The sequence below is a fragment of the Protomyctophum parallelum genome (genome assembly GCF_964188405.1).
Source record: "Protomyctophum parallelum genome assembly, chromosome: 19".
In the NCBI taxonomy this organism is placed as follows: Eukaryota; Metazoa; Chordata; class Actinopteri; order Myctophiformes; family Myctophidae; genus Protomyctophum; species Protomyctophum parallelum.
Genome location: NC_139717.1, coordinates 7,245,731 through 7,266,120, shown reverse-complemented (window position 1 = coordinate 7,266,120; position 20,390 = coordinate 7,245,731). Strand labels below are relative to the sequence as shown.

At 43.9% G+C, this 20,390-nt stretch overlaps 1 protein-coding gene across 3 annotated transcripts in view; it reads left to right on the top strand.

The window, feature by feature from the left end:
- The first annotated feature begins 762 nt into the window (after positions 1-762).
- The window catches only part of LOC310876220 (ralBP1-associated Eps domain-containing protein 1-like), a 31,297-nt gene continuing 11,669 nt past the window's right edge, over positions 763-20,390 (top strand). For 2 of the 3 annotated variants that reach the window (XM_083789688.1, XM_083789686.1), the window contains exons 1-9: positions 763-1,500; positions 3,298-3,421; positions 11,004-11,227; positions 11,702-11,864; positions 12,418-12,548; positions 17,466-17,628; positions 17,757-17,820; positions 18,466-18,620; positions 18,867-18,991. In XM_083789688.1, coding sequence (XP_083645814.1) covers positions 1,348-1,500; positions 3,298-3,421; positions 11,004-11,227; positions 11,702-11,864; positions 12,418-12,548; positions 17,466-17,628; positions 17,757-17,820; positions 18,466-18,620; positions 18,867-18,991 — 1,302 coding nt within the window. In that variant the 5' untranslated portion in view covers positions 763-1,347. The remainder of the gene's footprint in view (positions 1,501-3,297; positions 3,422-11,003; positions 11,228-11,701; positions 11,865-12,417; positions 12,549-17,465; positions 17,629-17,756; positions 17,821-18,465; positions 18,621-18,866; positions 18,992-20,390) is intronic. The other variant, XM_083789687.1, reaches the window with a different exon arrangement.

Genomic DNA, 20,390 nt, shown 5'->3' with positions numbered 1-20,390 from the left:
TAATAATACTCCAATTTTCTGACCACTATTTATTTAGTTTATTTTTCCACTGAAACGAATAATCTATGCTTTTATTTTGAAGACAAAACCTATTATTTTACTTTTCTGTGCAAACTTGGTGTTTACTTGGTGCAAACCAGAGTGGTACTGTAGACTAGGAGAGTGGCTAGGACTGTAGACTAGGAGGGGGCAGAAAACAGCGCTCGAGTGCTGTTCATGCAGCCCTGGAGTGTGACAAGCTGGAGTTTGAACTACATTGTTTTCAACGAGGGCGGCGCAAATATCAGCAATTTTAGGCATGTGTGCAACATGACAACTGTTTTAAAGTATTGTACAGTAAACAACTAAAGTCTCTGTAATGTATATGTTGTACTACTTGTTGTATTACTAAAAACCGATATCAAATAAAGGGATTCAAGATCATTAAAGCTTGTCTGTTCCTTAAAGTCCATTGCGTTCTGTTTCTGTCAACTTTCGGTCCCGGACTTTGTCACTCTTCGCCATGCTCTTCGCAATAGAAGTCTATGTAGAAGAGCCGCCATTGGACTGGCCCCGTGAAGTGAACGGAGTTGTCACTATACTCTCTCATATAAAAGGCGCTGGTGCGGGCGCGTTGGGAAACACCGCACCGGAGCGCACTCACCCATCAGTTTGCATTGCGCAGTGCGCTCAGTGCGCTATTTCCGAAACGCGCCCGCAAACTCCTCGAGCAGTCTGCACTGTGACGTCACGGGCCATAGGAATCCTAATGGTAGGAAATGTAGACAGAGGAATGGCGGCTCTGACTGCTGGAAGAAGAAGGAACCTAAACACCCTGAAACTTTACTTCTAAAACGCTGCTGTGGGGCAAGTGGTTTCCGGCGAGTCGCAGAAACGCAGTCCCGCTACGGAACACGAACAAGTAGTTGTAGCATCGGGTGAGGTTTAGCGGTTTTACTACACGTCCAGGGCTGAGGAAAGACGGACGCACTTTGGGGGACTTGCTTGTTAGCCAGCAGTGAGCACCGCTGACTTTGATTCAAGCTAGCTACTAGCTAGCTGCACTGTACTAGCCAGCTGTTGGCTGCACAAGTTAAGTCATTATTTAACTGCATGGAAGCGTATAACGTCCAGGCCTCCGCGTAAACGTGCAGATATTGCCGAGGGTCTCTTATCGTAAACGCGGAGCAGAAAACTCCACAGACGGGGCAGTGGCACACGCTAACACACATTGACGTTAGCTGGTTTGGTTCACACCAGCTGAGTTTGGGATCCTGAAGTCTCGCCCATATTTGGATCCAGCGCACTGTGACCAAGGAGAGCTGATCGATACATCGCACCAGTCCGGGTCTGATCGGGGTTGCTACGATGGAAAGTCTAACGTTGAGCGACGTGGAACAGAAGTACTACTCGGACCTGTTCATCTACTGCGACACGGACAACACCAAGAAAGTGGCTTCTAACGGGAGAGTTCTTGACCTTTTCCGGGCGGCCCAGTTACCCAGCGAAGTTGTCCTGCAGGTGAGCTAACAGTAGCAACTTACATATAAACTGTGACACTGACTGAGAGAATACTAGTGAGAACAAACCCAGTAGAACAGGCTGCACTGGAATATTTTCCAGACACGCTGGGCTGTCAGAACGCCAGCCAGCCATACAGTTATACGCTACAATGTATGTTAGCTATGTGGCGTAGCAAGACAGACACACCTTCTTGTGGCTAGTGCTAGCTTACCCAAAGCCACCTTTTTGTTGAAGGTTTGGTTTATTCTTTTAAACTGACACCACAACAAGGTGTCATGAGTGTCACACATTTAATGGCACTTGGGGATCATGTGCGGCTCTAGTCCAGGTAGTAGGCTCTAGACATAACGGGACATTCCTAATGTCACCCCACTACTTCTCCCTGCTCACTCTTTAGTGTCCAGTCCAGTGTGGTTGTGTGCCACTACCATTCAGACAGAGCCACAAACCAGTTTCGTGTAAGATAAATCCAGTTATCATACTGTACTGGTCAAACTCAGACATCACTGGTAAAACTCTATTATGCTTCTAACCTTGTTTAAGTACATTTGTTTTGTTTTGTAGTAATGCCACAAATTATTATATTCTATCGTTCTCCTGGTCCAGTCTTTTCCATCAGGTGTGTGCAACCAGAGTAGACCAACTGTAGCACTAGCAACCCATTCTCGTGACTCCTGGCCTTAGCTGGCCAATATTTGCTGTTTGTGAGTCAGCATCCTTTTTCAAGGTCAACAAGGGGAGCTGTGTGGAACAGTGAAGAGCTGTTGTAATCTTTAACTCCCAAACTGTAGGCGAGTCACTGCTGGACACACACACACACACACACACAAACACACACACGCGCGCACACACACACACACACACACACACACACACACACACACACACACACACACACACACACACATACACACATACACACATACACACACACACACACACACACACACACACACACACAGTTATACAGTTATGTGTCTGCAAAGGCTTGAAATGAAGTATTGGATCAGCAGAAAATCTTTCCATTCACCCAAATCTACCAGGCACTGTGGTTTCTAATGTTACATTTATTTCTAGTGATCTGTCTGGTGTCCACATAGGCACATACTGACCATAGGGGCAGCTGTCTCATTATTAGTAGGCAATTGTGTGTGTGTGTGTGTGTGTGTGTGTGTGTGTGTGTGTGTGTGTGCGCACTCAACATATACATTGCATAATTTGTAGAACTTTACATGGAGCTTACTCAACATGAGGTCAAGTGTGACACAATTAGTGAGGTCAGATTTATCTAGTCTGGCTTAATGAGCAAAACTGGGAACATATTGTACTGTAATTTGAATTGATTCATGTGACATCTGTTCATGGTTCCTTTGCATGCATACAATTTTCATGTTTTGAATAGGTCCACTGGTGTGGACTGGAGTGTCTATATGTTCATGATATTATAGATGCAGTGTTCAAACTTCATAGTTTCTGTTGAAGTCTTTAATAAACGTGTTCGGTTAGCTTTCCCAGTTTAGACATTTGGAACCTGTTTGATGATGACTTTGAGGACCCAGATCTTGACCCCACTGTTTGACCTACCAGTATATACAATATAATCAAGATGGTAAATGGTGCATACTACTCTGCTTGATTAAATTCTTCTCTGTTCTTTGTTTATTCTATTAACAGTCAGAGTGTCCATATTCTTTTCCTGGTCCAAAATCATTCAATCAATCACATTAGAATTAGAAACAATGGGGTTCCTGATGAGTTCAATGCCATTAAACATTGCCCCTTGGTTGTGTTCAGATCACAGAGCTGTGTGGTGCCACTCGGCTGGGTCACTTTGGGAGGAGCCAGTTCTATATTGCGTTGAAACTAATTGCCGTTGCCCAGTCTGGACTGCCCCTCAGGGTGGAAAGCCTCAACTCAGGTAAGTGTTGACCTCAGTAATAGGCTTGTTATTGTTGTTTATAACTTAAAAAAGACTAACACAGTGCCATTTAATGACGACAAAAATGACCACCGCCTCTGAGTAGCACAATAGAGTAGAGTTGCATACAGTACATTACACAACATGAAAATGTCAGTCAAGCTACAACCATAATGCTATGGTCTATGGCATAGACCATAGCATTATGGTTCATTTAGTTTGACCGACTGACAATGTTTGCTTATTACTCCCAGAATAGTGATGCATAGACTCTATGCATCACTATTCTGGGCGTAATAAGCAAACATTTGCGGAAAATATGTGAACATTTGGTTAAAGTAGCAGATCTGTAGTTCTGTCCAAGCTTTTAGATTGGCTATTTTCGCTATATTCAACGTACCATTAAGTATAGAGAAGAGGGGTCTCATTGGGACAGGCTTCAACTTAAGTACAGGCTTGATCGCCACACCCTGAAGAAGACATTGAACTAGGGCTGGCCAAATGGAGACATTTTATTAACCGGTTACCCGTCAGGCCTTGCCGGCTAATTAACTGTTAAGGAAAAAAAATGGCTATTTTTATCCATTAAAAAAGGACAAATAGCCGGCTCCAAGTTCCTCCAACAGAGTTTTTCAAGTCCCAGTCCACCCCATAGAGTTAGGGTCCACCCGGATGGGGGAAATTGGCAGCCACAACGTTACGTGCGTTATCGTGAACACATGCACTGTGATGCACACACTTTCCCAGTAGCCTAATAGACGATCTAGGGATCTACAAGCTCACAATGCGTTGCGCTATGTGCTTGTGTTTCGAGACCACAAAATATAAGAGTCCATATGGTTACGCCAAATTATAACATGGATTTACTCTCGCTTCCTCCCCGATATCACAGCGGGTGATCGGTTAACCATTAGCCGTTAATGTTGTCTGTTACCAAATGTCTTAACGGCTATTGGTTGGACGCCCCTAAGTTGAACCTGTTGGCAGCTGCATGGTGGATAATCGTTCTGCACAAGGTGGTCTGTCATGTTCATTTGTTTTAGTACTGAGTGAATGCGTTCGGGTCGCACTCGCAGGACATTCCACACATCTTCTGTAGTGTAGGGTACTATTGATTTATTACGAAGACAATGTAGAGTACACATGCACAAAAAGCCTGTGGTTATGCTGAATAACCAACATCTTAAGTCACAGCATATGATAAGACTGTAAAACTGCAACCCACTGCTTAACAACACCAGAGATCCATTCAGCACCTCATGGCCACAGGAGGAGGCGGCGATCCAAATCCATGACTGGGATGAAACTAAACAGAAACGTGTGCTATGAATGCACAATTAGCAGTGTAACATAATCGGTGATTAGTGATTACATGAGGAGAGATCATCATAAACTCATAATCATCCTGTGATATATCATTTTATCAATCAAGCATGCAGAGCTACTTCATAAGTCTTTCTATATCCTGTTCTTCTTTCCTGTCAGAAGCCCCTTACTGCACAAAAATACAACGGGTCAAAAGGGCTTCCTACATATTGAACGTACACATTACTTGTGTATCTACTGGAATCTTATGCTTAATACAAAGTCTCAGCTATGTCCTTCTTTTCAGAGTTTTCTGCACCAGCCTCTGCACCATCAAAATGCTTCATACAAGCAATTAATTGCTTCAGGTTTTGTGCATTTTGAGGAGAACGGGATATGCAGTTACAGTATGGACATGTTTCAGGCCTGTGAATCACATTGTTTTGAAAGTAGTTGAACGACGTGACATTGTACTTCACTGAAATTGTCAGACACCCTCTGAAGCACACGCATGTTATTTGGGTGCTATTTTGGCTTAAGGGCCGATTATACTTGGTCGCGCACCCAAAGTAGCCGATCTACAAGTCACAATGCCTCACATTGCGACACATTGTGGACGTGTAGATTTTCTATTTTCAGTGTATGACACCTCACACCGCCTTGCAACTAGCATAGATAACCCTTTATTATTTCCTCCCATTTGATAGCCTAATGTTTTGATATTAGGTGGTTGACAGTTTGAGACATTGGAGAAGCACTGCAGAACATCCAAAAAAAGTGACAAGTCAAAAAGGAAGCACAGACACTGAACCACTTCCTTAGCCTGGTTAATAAACCAGACTAATATCGCACGGATCCACGGGATATTAGTCTGGGGAGGCTCAGCTTGGATTTCATTTCCAGGGAAACATTTTCTCTTTGACGCAATTGGTCAGAGCTACTGTCAGTCAAAGGTCTCAAGCATTGAACGTCACTGTACCAAAGCCCGCCCATATTGCATACCGTGTCCCTATTGGGCGCACACGTTTTCGTGTGTAGAAAATGGGCGTACAATTGAGCCTCTCCAGACCGAAATCCGCCGGTAGGCAATTTTTTTTTGCCAACGGCTGATTCGGTCTGGTTTATTAACCAGGCTACCACTTCCTCACACCAATATAGATACAGCCTATTAAACCCTACTTTTGTTTTGAACCACGGAAACTAATCTGTTGGGTGGTGAGAGAGTTTCTGCTCAAACAGTCTTAGGCCTCTTTTAGACAGCGACCATCTCCATATAACACGCCAAAGTCCCGTTGCGTTCTCATTTTTTTGGACCATTTACATGAGAACGCACACTTGAATGAACACGCTACAAAGTGCATGCATATATATGCCAGGTCGCTAGGTGGCGCGTGTCCTTGTGGGGTCCGTGTGACGCAGCGCTTATATAAACCATAGACATAAGTCACGCATGCGTAGAACTACTTCCGTTCTTCTTCTACACAGAAAGTAAACAAATGTCGCGTCCTCATCACACCTCCAGCAAACCGGACTATCCGACATGGTTGTTGTTGTTCGTTTCCCCTAGCAACTGACGCATGCCTATGACACCATGTAAAAACGTAGGACACGGGGCGAGCCGACCAGAGCTGACGTAAGCCATGATGTCACAAGTTTTGCGGATCCACCGTTTTGCCTGTTTATATGGAGACCATAGGAAACGGCGTTCTAAAAGATTTACACTCTGGGAGGTGGTTTCACTTCGTTGCGTTTTCACCTCCTGTGAACACGGTTCTCGTCTAAATGACAGCAGCAAACGATACTTTATTTTGCCGTTTTTTATGAACACCATCCTCGTGTAAATAGCACCTTAGTGTCATTGCTACTCTTACATTATGTGATTATAGTGGTATTCTTTTAAAAGGTCAAATATGTTGATCGTATTGGCATTTCTTAACACATTCAGACCGTAGGACTGTGGAAATGTCATATGAAATACAACCGATGGATCCAGTGGACGTGTACACACGTCATAGCGCTTTTTCATTTCCCCCTTTTTTTTGGGTTGGCCTCTCCTTCTGCACCATACTACTTGCTGATTCGTGCATGCACGCTGCTGTTCACTTCCTTGTTTACGGCAAGGTAGATTAGAACAAGGAAGCTCTGAGAAGGAAGTGAAGTGGTCACGTGACTGGGCTGCGCCATGACACTTCCATGGACACTTTCATTGGAGCCAAACTCACACAGGAAGTGCAATGAATACATGGCAGTGAATGGAGCCGGCTGGACCAGCTCATAACAAACATTATTCATGAACAATTGAGACCTTTTGTAAAGTAATCACTTCTGGAAAATAACAGAAGACATATCACAGGTTGTTTTCTAATCACTTAGTTTTCGATGTGCACAGAGTGCACATCGAAAACAAATCCAATCTGCAAACTAGAAATAACATTCACAACTTCAGATCCCCCAAATCATTCCTGATACAGAAAATGACCCAAAAACCCAAGTCAACTGACAATGTACATTTTTGACATGCACATTATTATTGGTAAATGGTAAATGGTGCATTTATATAGCGCCTTTATCCAAGGCGCTTTACAGAGATTGTGCATTACATTCACCCATTCATACACCGATGGCAGCGGAAACCATGCAAGGCACCAACTAGCACATCGGGAGCAATTAGGGGTTCAGTGTCTTGCTCAAGGACACTTGAGTGTCTGGGGGAGCCCGGGTTCGAACTGGCAACCTTACGGTTACCATCCAGGCACTCTACCCCTGAGCCACCGCCGCCCCCTGTGTGCTATTTCAGCTATTTAGTATTTACTGTATGTATAAATTGCACTTCTACCGTGTATGTAGATATACTACATTTTAGTCATTTTGCTAATATACTGTATGCTTTATAGATTCACAGATGACAGATTCAAGTATGAATTTTGCTGGCACTTGGATGTACATCACTCGTGCAGGTCATATGCTTCTGAGTAGCTGTAATTATAATGGCCCGTGGAAGCAGCTATCAGCACAATCTTTTTTTTTTTCTTCTTTGATACACGCAATACATTAGAATAAATTCTATTCACTCTCACACACTTGTGTGTGTACGAGTCCACCTTTCACAAATGACTGTAAGCAACTCCTTACTTAATGTAATATTTACTTTGACTTTTCCCTAACAAAGTTAAGTGCAGTGGAAAAGACATGGAGTCAAGACAAAAGACAAGAGCCTACCACCATAAAATAGAGAGAGAAAGAGACAACCATCTAGTCTAGTTAGTGATATATCATATGATATAGTACTGTATTACTGTAACCATCTAGTCTAGTTAGTGATATATCATATGATATAGTACTGTATTGTCATTTGACATTTGTCTTGCGACCCAGCAGCCAAGTATGCAAAACACATATACACACATTTGACATAGCACAAAGAACAAAACAATATTACATACATACAGTACATGAAGACACCGCCTAGATTACCCCATGGCTACTACAACTCCTAATTAAGCCTCAAGGACCTCTTTAGTCTGACCTACCAGCATTGTATGCTGGTACACCATATATCCTTCCTGAACGTAGCAACCTATATATTCTCCATACAACACATGGTTAGTATTAGAAGACGTGATATTTCTTGCTAACCTTAGGATGATGTTGTCATACGTGGATGTATAAAGTTTCTGAAGTGGTTGTCCAACAATCTTTGAACAGTATCATCTGAGTATTTTAGTATGTATTGGTCTGGTGTGTCAGTGCGACATTCAGACAGACATTCCTCAGTACGACAGCTGTCCGTATAAAGGGTAAAAGCACAGCTGAGCTTACACACCCCTGGGAAGCACCAACATTAGTAGTTAATGCTGAGGAGAGTGTTGTGTTCTAGTCTTTTCTGTGAAAAAGTTTAAAAATGTTTCCAATTACATCGGATTAATTCATTTAATCCGATGTCCCAATGTTTATAGTCATTGACATGCAGGCAGCAGCATGCTCCACTGTCCGCTCTATAGTGACGACAACAACCAACACCCCCCCATACACACGCGCACACACAAGCAAGTTGGTACACTAAAATCTGGTAAAGACGTTTAACAAACAATGTGGACATTCTCTTAACATCCTTCCAAAAAAGATTGAAAATACTTTAAGTCAACGCACATGTTTCCGCTGTCTCCTACTGCTGCTGTATGCATCTTTGAAACATCTCACCAACACTCAAGCGGGTGTCCGTGAACGGACAGTAGGTAAATCTGCGTCCTATGGAGAGTGGAATAACTTTGGAAGGACCCTAGGGTACCGCCGTCCAAAATTCAGAAAAGGTAACCGAGGGTCCCAAAAGGGGCTAGTCCCACGCCTGACACCAACACGGTACAAACTTCAGTAGTTTGTTTATTCAGCTAAAACCCCAACATTTTGTTCAACGACAAATACAAGTGCATAAACTAGACAAGACACAGCATAACCCCCAAATTAGGAGACTTGTATTATCCAGCAAGCAATAGGAATTGATACCTGAAAGGTTTGGCATGATAAAGCAGCAGTTAGTCAGTGACCTCGTTGTGCACATAATTAATAATATTGATTGAAAACTTTATATCGATTAATATCCATCATTATCATTGATCGTCATGTTAACTGACTTCGTTATTTTATGTCACAAAGTAACAACACGTTTTGCTATTCACTTGTTGTACACATAGCCTATCCCCGGCCTAATTCCTATTACCAAGCACGAATGAAATACAGAATAAATATTGCCATTGTGTCAAATAAATTACTGTAATGTATTATTGCAAGGTGCATTTGTCTAGTGTATCTCAATGCTGAAAAGCACGGTTTCCTGTATTATCTCATCTGCCACTGCTTGAGTGGCAGTACTAGTTCACTTGAGAAAGTAGTAATTCACTTGGAAAAAGAATAGTTGACCTAAGCTGGCAAACGGCAACATGTTGTTTAGTTTTTTCATTAAACTTAATAATGTTCTTGTAATGCAGCTTTTAGTAAATGGAGACTGATAACTGTTGTTATGGAGCCCCAGCTGCCAAACTGCTAAAGGGTTTTACTTTTCAATTCTTTAAAATTAAAACATGTTCAATGCTGCTGAGTTGGATGAGAATGCAGAATACAGATTATTTTATTTTTATGAAAATAATAAGATATTATGATATTGCACAATTGTGTATGTTTACATTCAATGCTGTATGACTTCAGAGTCTGGGTTCATTTTGAAACAAAAGCCTTATGGCCAAAACATTTCTGTTCTCAATGTTGTATTCTATTGTTAACTTGCGCACACACACTTTAAATATATACATGTGTGTATATATGTGTGTGACTGTGTGTGTGTGTTTGTGTGTATATACTATATATATATTTAAAGTTTAGACGTTTTTACATTTTATTTTGTATTATTTTAATCGATTACTAAACATCAGTCCAAATCATCGTCATCGTATCAGCGATTCGGCGTGGTGGTGTCTCCCCAAAATCGGTATCGGTATTGGACCAAAAAGATCTGACATCGGTCGGGCTCTACTTGCAATTGATGATCCCTCATTATCATCACTGTTTTTTGTTGTTGTTTTTTTTGCCTTTACTGCCAACATGGCATGTCTGAAAAAACGCCAAGATGTCTATACTATAATCCCATGTCTGGTTTCCCTTCTGTAGTCAAAGACCTGCCACTGCCCAGGTTTATAATCCCATGTCTGGTTTCCCTTCTGTAGTCAAAGACCTGCCACTGCCCAGGTTTATAATCCCATGTCTGGTTTCCCTTCTGTAGTCAAAGACCTGCCACTGCCCAGGTTTATAATCCCATGTCTGGTTTCCCTTCTGTAGTCAAAGACCTGCCACTGCCCAGGTTTATAATCCCATGTCTGGTTTCCCTTCTGTAGTCAAAGACCTGCCACTGCCCAGGTTTATAATCCCATGTCTGGTTTCCCTTCTGTAGTCAAAGACCTGCCACTGCCCAGGTTTATAATCCCATGTCTGGTTTCCCTTCTGTAGTCAAAGACCTGCCACTGCCCAGGTTTATAATCCCATGTCTGGTTTCCCTTCTGTAGTCAAAGACCTGCCACTGCCCAGGTTTATAATCCCATGTCTGGTTTCCCTTCTGTAGTCAAAGACCTGCCACTGCCCAGGTTTATAATCCCATGTCTGGTTTCCCTTCTGTAGTCAAAGACCTGCCACTGCCCAGGTTTATAATCCCATGTCTGGTTTCCCTTCTGTAGTCAAAGACCTGCCACTGCCCAGGTTTATAATCCCATGTCTGGTTTCCCTTCTGTAGTCAAAGACCTGCCACTGCCCAGGTTTGTGGTGGGAAAGAACGAGGCGGAGGCACGCCACACCGCTCTGTACCAGGACGCGGACAGACCGGGGCTCTACTCGACCTCTGAGGTCATCCCCAGGCCTCCTGCCAGGGTCCCCCAGACCCCCAGGCCTCCACCCACATCCTCTGCAGTTCCTGTCCACGAGGTCATCCAGCCCATGGCACCTACCATTGAGTCACAGGTCAGCCATCCAGTTGACACAAGGCTATCGTTCTAGTGTGGTTTGATGGCAGCCCATTTTTGGAACACAATCCACTGGTTGAGAAATGTTAATTTAGAGAAATTCTAACACACATATATATATACACACCATTTATCAATAGCCTAGTTGTCTATTTTCAGTGAGAACAGAGGAGCCTGTTGTTGGAGAGTGGCGTTCAAATACTGAAATGTGTGTGATCTTAGTAGCATACGTTTCCTCTTTAACTTTCCTGCTGCTACAGTATATAACTGTCATACGTCAACTGTCATGTCGACCTTTTCCTCCTTTTCCCAGGTATTGGTTTTCTTACAGTCTCACTGTACTCATTAGAAATGTGAGATTAAGATAATTTACATAGGCCAAAAATGTGCTTTATTAATCCCACATTGGCAAATTGCCTGTGCTTTGCACAGGGCTGTGCATGTCGTTTCTGACTTGTGTTGTTGTCTTCAGCCTGACTCCACGTCTCCAGTCGTGTCTCCTCACCATTCTCCTCCCACCTCGCCTCACTCATGGAGGAAACACAAGAGGCAGGCCAGTGGCGGCAACGCAGACAGACAGCCGGCGCTTACCGCCAGTGGAGCAGTGTGGACGCATTTCAGAGAAACTCAAACTGGTACAAACACCTACACCTGTACACGTAGATAAAAATACAGCACCCGCTTTCAACAAAGAACAGTAAAATAGTGTCTGTCCACAAGTGTTGTAGTAGTCCGGGAGAAGCTTATTGTCAGTGTCTGTCCCTGTTACAAACAATGCGCTGGCTAGACCCCCACCACCAGCTCCCACTATTTACAACGTACCGCACCCAAGACGTACTACTCATACGCTGAGTTAGCGGTGCCCTTAAATTTAGATGTCATCAGATGTCTCGGAAGGTAATTTTGCTACTACCTTTGCAACCAAGGCAAGGCTCTCATCAGGAGCAGATAAGGGAAGTGTCTTGCTCAATGACACAAACAGTAGGGCAGTTCAGAGGCTCCAACAACACCCGAGGGGCATGTTGTCGTAACGGGGATGGAATTGGAAGAATAAGATCTTAACCCCCTAGCATAAATGGGTGTTCCCATTAGGATTTTGGTCATCAGGCAGAGGTTCTGAGCTGTTGCTGTAATACATACACAAATTCAATGTTGAAGTACAATATGTTTACTTGATATTCTGTGCAGGACCAGTGCCTGGTGATGGAATGTGGTCGGCCCATTCGCCCCCTCTTCCGGTTCAGGAGAGCTGGGTCAGTTTCACAGCGGACACCCCCCCATCCAGCACACTCCCAACCATGCATCCATCGTCAGTCCAGGTAGCATAGCATTACACCATCTGCGGCAGCCCTCTACTAGGGTTGGGATTCGTTAGGATTTTAACGGTTCCTTAATGGTTCCGGTTCCTAGCGGTTCCCTTAACGGTTCCTTAATGGTTCCGGTTCCTAGCGGTTCCCTTAACGGTTCCTTAATGGTTCCGGTTCCTAGCGGTTCCTTAATGGTTCCGGTTCCTAGCGGTTCCCTTAACGGTTCCTTAATGGTTCCGGTTCCTAGCGGTTCCCTTAACGGTTCCGTAATGGTTCCGGTTCCTAGCGGTTCCCTTAACGGTTCCGTAATGGTTCCGGTTCCTAGCGGTTCCCTTAACGGTTCCTTAATGGTTCCGGTTCCTAGCGGTTCCCTTAACGGTTCCTTAATGGTTCCGGTTCCTAGCGTTTCCTTAACGGTTCCTTAATGGTTCCGGTTCCTAGCGGTTCCCTTAACGGTTCCTTAATGGTTCCGGTTCCTAGTGGTTCCCTTAACAGTTCCTTAATGGTTCCGGTTCCTAGCGGTTCCCTTAACGGTTCCTTAATGGTTCCGGTTCCTAGCGGTTCCCTTAACGGTTCCTTAATGGTTCCGGTTCCTAGTGGTTCCCTTAACGGTTCCTTAATGGTTCCGGTTCCTAGCGTTTCCTTAACGGTTCCGTAATGGTTCCGGTTCCTAGCGGTTCCCTTAACGGTTCCTTAATGGTTCCGGTTCCTAGCGGTTCCCTTAACGGTTCCTTAATGGTTCCGGTTCCTAGCGGTTCCCTTAACGGTTCCTTAATGGTTCCGGTTCCTAGCGGTTCCCTTAACGGTTCCGTAATGGTTCCGGTTCCTAGCGGTTCCCTTAACGGTTCCTTAATGGTTCCGGTTCCTAGCGGTTCCCTTAACGGTTCCTTAATGGTTCCGGTTCCTAGCGGTTCCCTTAACGGTTCCTTAATGGTTCCGGTTCCTAGCGGTTCCCTTAACGGTTCCTTAATGGTTCCGGTTCCTAGCGGTTCCCTTAACGGTTCCTTAATGGTTCCGGTTCCTAGCGGTTCCCTTAACGGTTCCTTAATGGTTCCGGTTCCTAGCGGTTCCCTTAACGGTTCCTTAATGGTTCCGGTTCCTAGCGGTTCCCTTAATGGTTCCGGTTCCTAGCGGTTCCCTTAACGGTTCCTTAATGGTTCCGGTTCCTAGTGGTTCCCTTAACGGTTCCTTAATGGTTCCGGTTCCTAGCGGTTCCCTTAACGGTTCCGTAATGGTTCCGGTTCCTAGCGGTTCCCTTAACGGTTCCTTAATGGTTCCGGTTCCTAGCGGTTCCCTTAACGGTTCCTTAATGGTTCCGGTTCCTAGCGGTTCCCTTAACGGTTCCTTAATGGTTCCGGTTCCTAGCGGTTCCCTTAACGGTTCCTTAATGGTTCCGGTTCCTAGCGGTTCCCTTAACGGTTCCGTAATGGTTCCGGTTCCTAGCGGTTCCCTTAACGGTTCCTTAATGGTTCCGGTTCCTAGCGGTTCCCTTAACGGTTCCTTAATGGTTCCGGTTCCTAGCGGTTCCCTTAACGGTTCCTTAATGGTTCCGGTTCCTAGCGGTTCCCTTAACGGTTCCTTAATGGTTCCGGTTCCTAGGGGTTCCCTTAACGGTTCCGTAATGGTTCCGGTTCCTAGCGGTTCCCTTAACGGTTCCGTAATGGTTCCGGTTCCTAGCGGTTCCCTTAACGGTTCCTTAATGGTTCCGGTTCCTAGCGGTTCCCTTAACGGTTCCTTAATGGTTCCGGTTCCTAGCGGTTCCCTTAACGGTTCCGTAATGGTTCCGGTTCCTAGTGGTTCCCTTAACGGTTCCTTAATGGTTCCGGTTCCTAGTGGTTCCCTTAACGGTTCCTTAATGGTTCCGGTTCCTAGGGGTTCCCTTAACGGTTCCGTAATGGTTCCGGTTCCTAGTGGTTCCCTTAACGGTTCCTTAATGGTTCCGGTTCCTAGCGGTTCCCTTAACGGTTCCTTAATGGTTCCGGTTCCTAGCGGTTCCCTTAACGGTTCCTTAATGGTTCCGGTTCCTAGCGGTTCCCTTAACGGTTCCTTAATGGTTCCGGTTCCTAGCGGTTCCCTTAACGGTTCCTTAATGGTTCCGGTTCATAGCGGTTCCCTTAACGGTTCCTTAATGGTTCCGGTTCCTAGCGGTTCCCTTAACGGTTCCTTAATGGTTCCGGTTCCTAGTGGTTCCCTTAACGGTTCCTTAATGGTTCCGGTTCCTAGCGGTTCCCTTAACGGTTCCTTAATGGTTCCGGTTCCTAGCGGTTCCCTTAACGGTTCCTTAATGGTTCCGGTTCCTAGCGGTTCCCTTAACGGTTCCTTAATGGTTCCGGTTCCTAGTGGTTCCCTTAACGGTTCCTTAATGGTTCCGGTTCCTAGTGGTTCCCTTAACGGTTCCTTAATGGTTCCGGTTCCTAGCGGTTCACTTAACGGTTCCTTAATGGTTCCGGTTCCTAGCGGTTCCCTTAACGGTTCCTTAATGGTTCCGGTTCCTAGCGGTTCCCTTAACGGTTCCTTAATGGTTCCGGTTCCTAGCGGTTCCCTTAACGGTTCCTTAATGGTTCCGGTTCCTAGCGGTTCCCTTAACGGTTCCTTAATGGTTCCGGTTCCTAGCGGTTCCCTTAACGGTTCCTTAATGGTTCCGGTTCCTAGCGGTTCCCTTAACGGTTCCTTAATGGTTCCGGTTCCTAGCCGTTCCCTTAACGGTTCCTTAATGGTTCCGGTTCCTAGCGGTTCCCTTAACGGTTCCTTAATGGTTCCGGTTCCTAGCGGTTCCCTTAACGGTTCCTTAATGGTTCCGGTTCCTAGGGGTTCCCTTAACGGTTCCTTAATGGTTCCGGTTCCTAGTGGTTCCCTTAACGGTTCCGTAATGGTTCCGGTTCCTAGCGGTTCCCTTAACGGTTCCTTAATGGTTCCGGTTCCTAGCGGTTCCCTTAACGGTTCCTTAATGGTTCCGGTTCCTAGCGGTTCCCTTAACGGTTCCTTAATGGTTCCGGTTCCTAGCGGTTCCCTTAACGGTTCCTTAATGGTTCCGGTTCCTAGCGGTTCCCTTAACGGTTCCTTAATGGTTCCGGTTCCTAGCGGTTCCCTTAACGGTTCCTTAATGGTTCCGGTTCCTAGCGGTTCCCTTAACGGTTCCTTAATGGTTCCGGTTCCTAGCGGTTCCCTTAACGGTTCCTTAATGGTTCCGGTTCCTAGCGGTTCCCTTAACGGTTCCTTAATGGTTCCGGTTCCTAGCGGTTCCCTTAACGGTTCCTTAATGGTTCCGGTTCCTAGCGGTTCCCTTAACGGTTCCTTAATGGTTCCGGTTCCTAGCGGTTCCCTTAACGGTTCCTTAATGGTTCCGGTTCCTAGCGGTTCCCTTAACGGTTCCTAATATAATTTTTTTCCCCTTTTTTCTGACATAGATTATGCTTATCTTATAACTAACCTAACCAAGTACATAAACACAAATTCAATTATTGAAAATGCACTTTACAATTATGAGGTGGCACTATTATTTAAACTTCACCACCAGCTAGCTAGCCACCACAACAATATCATTGTTGCAATTTGTACTGTATATTGCAATTTGTACTGTATATTAAATATACAGTACACATTGCAATAATGATATTGTTGTGGTGACAAATATTGTCTTTAATGTTCAGATTAATTTAATCTTAGCAGACCTTGTAGTGAACTGTAGGCTATGTTCCTGTTTATAGTAATCAATCTATGGAGGTATATATGCACCTAAAGGCTGGGCTCAACAGTCACACGATTAATTTAGAGCCAAATCAAAAGCATAAGTGCAGACAAATTTTGATTTGGCTCTATGTGATTTAAAAAATATCAGACAGAAAGACGCTGAGTTCTAAATTAACACCATTAACAACAGTTGTACAATATGCCTAATGAAAAGCTCTGTAGAAGTTAGTAGTTTTTTATTTTCTAACGTTACTAGCCTGGGGAAGTGAACCAGCCTTGCATCATCCTCGTCCCCCGCCGGCTGTGGTGGAGCTGCGGGGAGTGCGGTTGAGATGTTTCCTCAATGTGGACGTGGTGCAACCGTGGAACTGGTACAAGTTACAACAACCTTTGCAGGGAACTATGGCATTGCATTTATTGCACTTTGCGTACTCGGCCTCAGTCATTTCCCTCTTTGTTAACCACACTTTGAAGATCTCTCACTTTGGACAAACTGTCCCGCTCGCTCCGCGGTGGTGACTGGTCGCTGAATGCACAGAACAGTGGGCGTATCCTCCCTGACCCCACTCACTCATGTAGGTGGGGTGACGTCACCTGCATGCATGCACAGACACAGCGGAGCTAAATGACGACTGATGAGAACCGTTTGGGGAACCGTTAATAAAAATAAACATGGAACCGCCTCTTGAAATGGACCCGGGTTCGAATCCCAACCCTACCCTCTACCCTCTACCCCTCTACCCCTCTACCCTCTACCCCTCTACCCTCTACCCCTCTACCCTCTACCCCTCTCAACTGTCTCTCTGTCTCTGTGTGTTGCCCTTATCGCGGTCTGTCTCTGCCGTGCTGTCCTTCCACTTACCTGGAGAGAGAATCACTTGAGAGGCATGTGAATGGCTCATGCAATGTATCTCATGCAATCATGGCCCAGTGTCATACTGTGTTTTCTCGTCCTTCTAATCTGATCTCAAAGAGCTTTCTGTAGTTCCTGTAAGGTGCATAATATGAGCATTGCACAATATTTTGCAGCGGCACCCTGAAGAGATTACATATCACTATCCCTTTCAAATATTTTCAGTTGAAGCTGTAGTCAGACAGAACAGGCATAATATGACTTATTATATTATTAAAATAATGACAAGGATAAGGATTGAGTTGTGTGTGTGTGTGTGTGTGTGTGTGTTCTGTTCTTATATACCCCTCCCCCTTGTTCTAAATGTGCCATGTGGCTTTCTGTAGGAGAGCACAACGATACGAACGGTGGCGTCGGCGACGACGACCAATGAAATCCAGCGACAGTCCAGTGGCTACGACGATCCATGGAAGATTACAGATGAACAGAGGCAGTATTATATCAATCAGTTCAAAACCATCCAGCCGGACCTGAATGGCTTTATACCTGGTGAGAGAGCACGCATGCACTCACTCACTAACACACACACACACACACACACACACACACACACACACACACACACACACTTGAAACCAGCGTGACAGATTTCTCATTCAACGCTTTGCGTGTTCCAGGTTCTGCAGCGAAGGAATTCTTCACCAAATCAAAGCTACCGATCCTAGAACTGTCACACATTTGGTGAGCGGCCGCTGTTGGACCCTTTGGACTATACAGTGCTGCAGATGTATGCAGACACATGCTTACGGTCACTGTGTGGACTGTTCCCTCTTTTGCATGTTGTTGTTGTTGTCGTCGGTGCTGCTGTGTTGTCAGAGATTGTATGACTGAAGAGGTTGAAGAGGTTCAAAGCAAACTTAAATGAATGTGTTGATTAGGACTTGATAAACACGAAACCATCCTCTGCTACCAATGTTGATTAGGACTTAATAAACACAACGTTCATTTAGTTTTGACTCAATGTATTCACCGTACACCGGCTCAACATGTAAACACTGTTCCCTCCACAAATCACATCTGAATACCTGCGCCCGCTGCGCATGCGTATATATCCTCGTGTGTGTTGCCGTAAAGGAAACTATATAGAACTGTCGTAAAGTGTACAATAGAGGGCAACACAAGTTAACAGAATGGACCTCCTGTTTGGCTGTAAAATCGTAACCTCTTTCCAAAAGTAGTTGAGCATAAGAACACACATCTACTTAAGTGAAAGTGCAATTCAGAACGCGCACAAGTGGCTTGGAAAAAACTATTAAATTACAATTACGAGTACTTTTCCACCACTCAATGTCTGACCACACATTGTCCTGTCTCTGTGTGGCACAGGGAGCTGTCAGACTTTGACAAAGACGGAGCACTGACGCTGGACGAGTTCTGTGCAGCCTTCCACCTGGTGGTGGCCAGGAAGAATGGCTACGACCTCCCAGAGAAGCTGCCCGAGAGTTTGATGCCGAAGCTGATTGACCTGGATGACTCAGCAGGTCTCTCTTTCTCTCTGTCCAGCACTTTGGATACCAATACACGCACACTGTCACTGGCTTAAGCCGCATTTAGACTTTGTAGTACATTGATTTCGTATGCCAAAAAAAATATAGATAATATAGTATAGATAATTGTTATGCTTTCTAGTAATTTTTGGTTGTATAGAGTATAGTATAGTATATTTCAACAACAAGGCAATTCAATGTGTTTTAGTCCAACATGTTTTTCTCATGTACGATTCACAGAAGTTCCAGAAGCGACAGCTGATGTTGGCTACTCGGGCTCCCCTGTGGGGGAAGTGACCCCCAACAAGTCACCTTCCATGCCCTCGCTCAACCAGACCTGGCCTGAGATGAACCAGAGCAATGAGGTACCACAGCCACCCAAAGAAAAACACATTTTATGTTATACATCAGACACTTACTGTATGCTATTATACACGCAAGTATACAATGCATGCAAGTATACACACGTTTGCCTTTGATCAGTCTTAATGGTTGTAGCATCATACATTTAAGCTGCTCTTTCTTTCATGCCAATTCGATTAAAGTTACATTTCTCATTTAATTTACTTCATGACTGAGTTTAATTACTCGCCATTCACCACTACTTCTCTCACCTTCCTTATATTGGTGTTAACGACGTATCACCGGCTGATGACATCCCATCTGTAAATCATATTCTCCACTTTAAAGGAGGCCTGAATAGGGAAATCAGTTCAGGGGAATAACCTAAAAGAGATTACATTCGGATTTAAACACTGCCATTATACGTTTGCTAGTACTAGTAGTAACATCTATAAGTAAAGAGATTACATTCGGATTTAAACACTGCCATTATACGTTTGCTAGTACTAGTAGTAACATCTATAAGTAAAGAGATTACATTCAGATTTAAACACTGACATTATACGTTTGCTAGTACTAGTAGTAACATCTATAAGTAAAGAGATTACATTCAGATTTAAACACTGACATTATACGTTTGCTAGTACTAGTAGTAACATCTATAAGTAAAGAGATTACATTCGGATTTAAACACTGCCATTATACGTTTGCTAGTACTAGTAGTAACATCTATAAGTAAAGAGATTACATTCAGATTTAAACACTGACATTATACGTTTGCTAGTACTAGTAGTAACATCTATAAGTAAAGAGATTACATTCAGATTTAAACACTGACATTATACGTTTGCTAGTACTAGTAGTAACATCTATAAGTAAAGAGATTACATTCAGATTTAAACACTGACATTATACGTTTGCTAGTACTAGTAGTAACATCTATAAGTAAAGAGATTACATTCAGATTTAAACACTGACATTATACGTTTGCTAGTACTAGTAGTAACATCTATAAGTACATTCAGATTTAAACACTGACATTATACGTTTGCTAGTACTAGTAGTAACATCTATAAGTACATTCAGATTTAAACACTGACATTATACGTTTGCTAGTACTAGTAGTAACATCTATAAGTACATTCAGATTTAAACACTGACATTATACGTTTGCTAGTACTAGTAGTAACATCTATAAGTACCGTAGCAAGAAAGTATTTAAATTCTGCAAGATCTGCAGTGGTTGTGCTGACATTCTTTGCTACATAAAACATTTGACTACTTATCATCAATGGATACCCAAAAGGTATAACTTTGACTATTCATGAGAACCCTAGAAGGTAGCATAAACGTTTTCTGTTCATGAAGGCACATTTGCTGATGACAACGGCAACGTAAACTCAGATTGTAATTGTATGATAT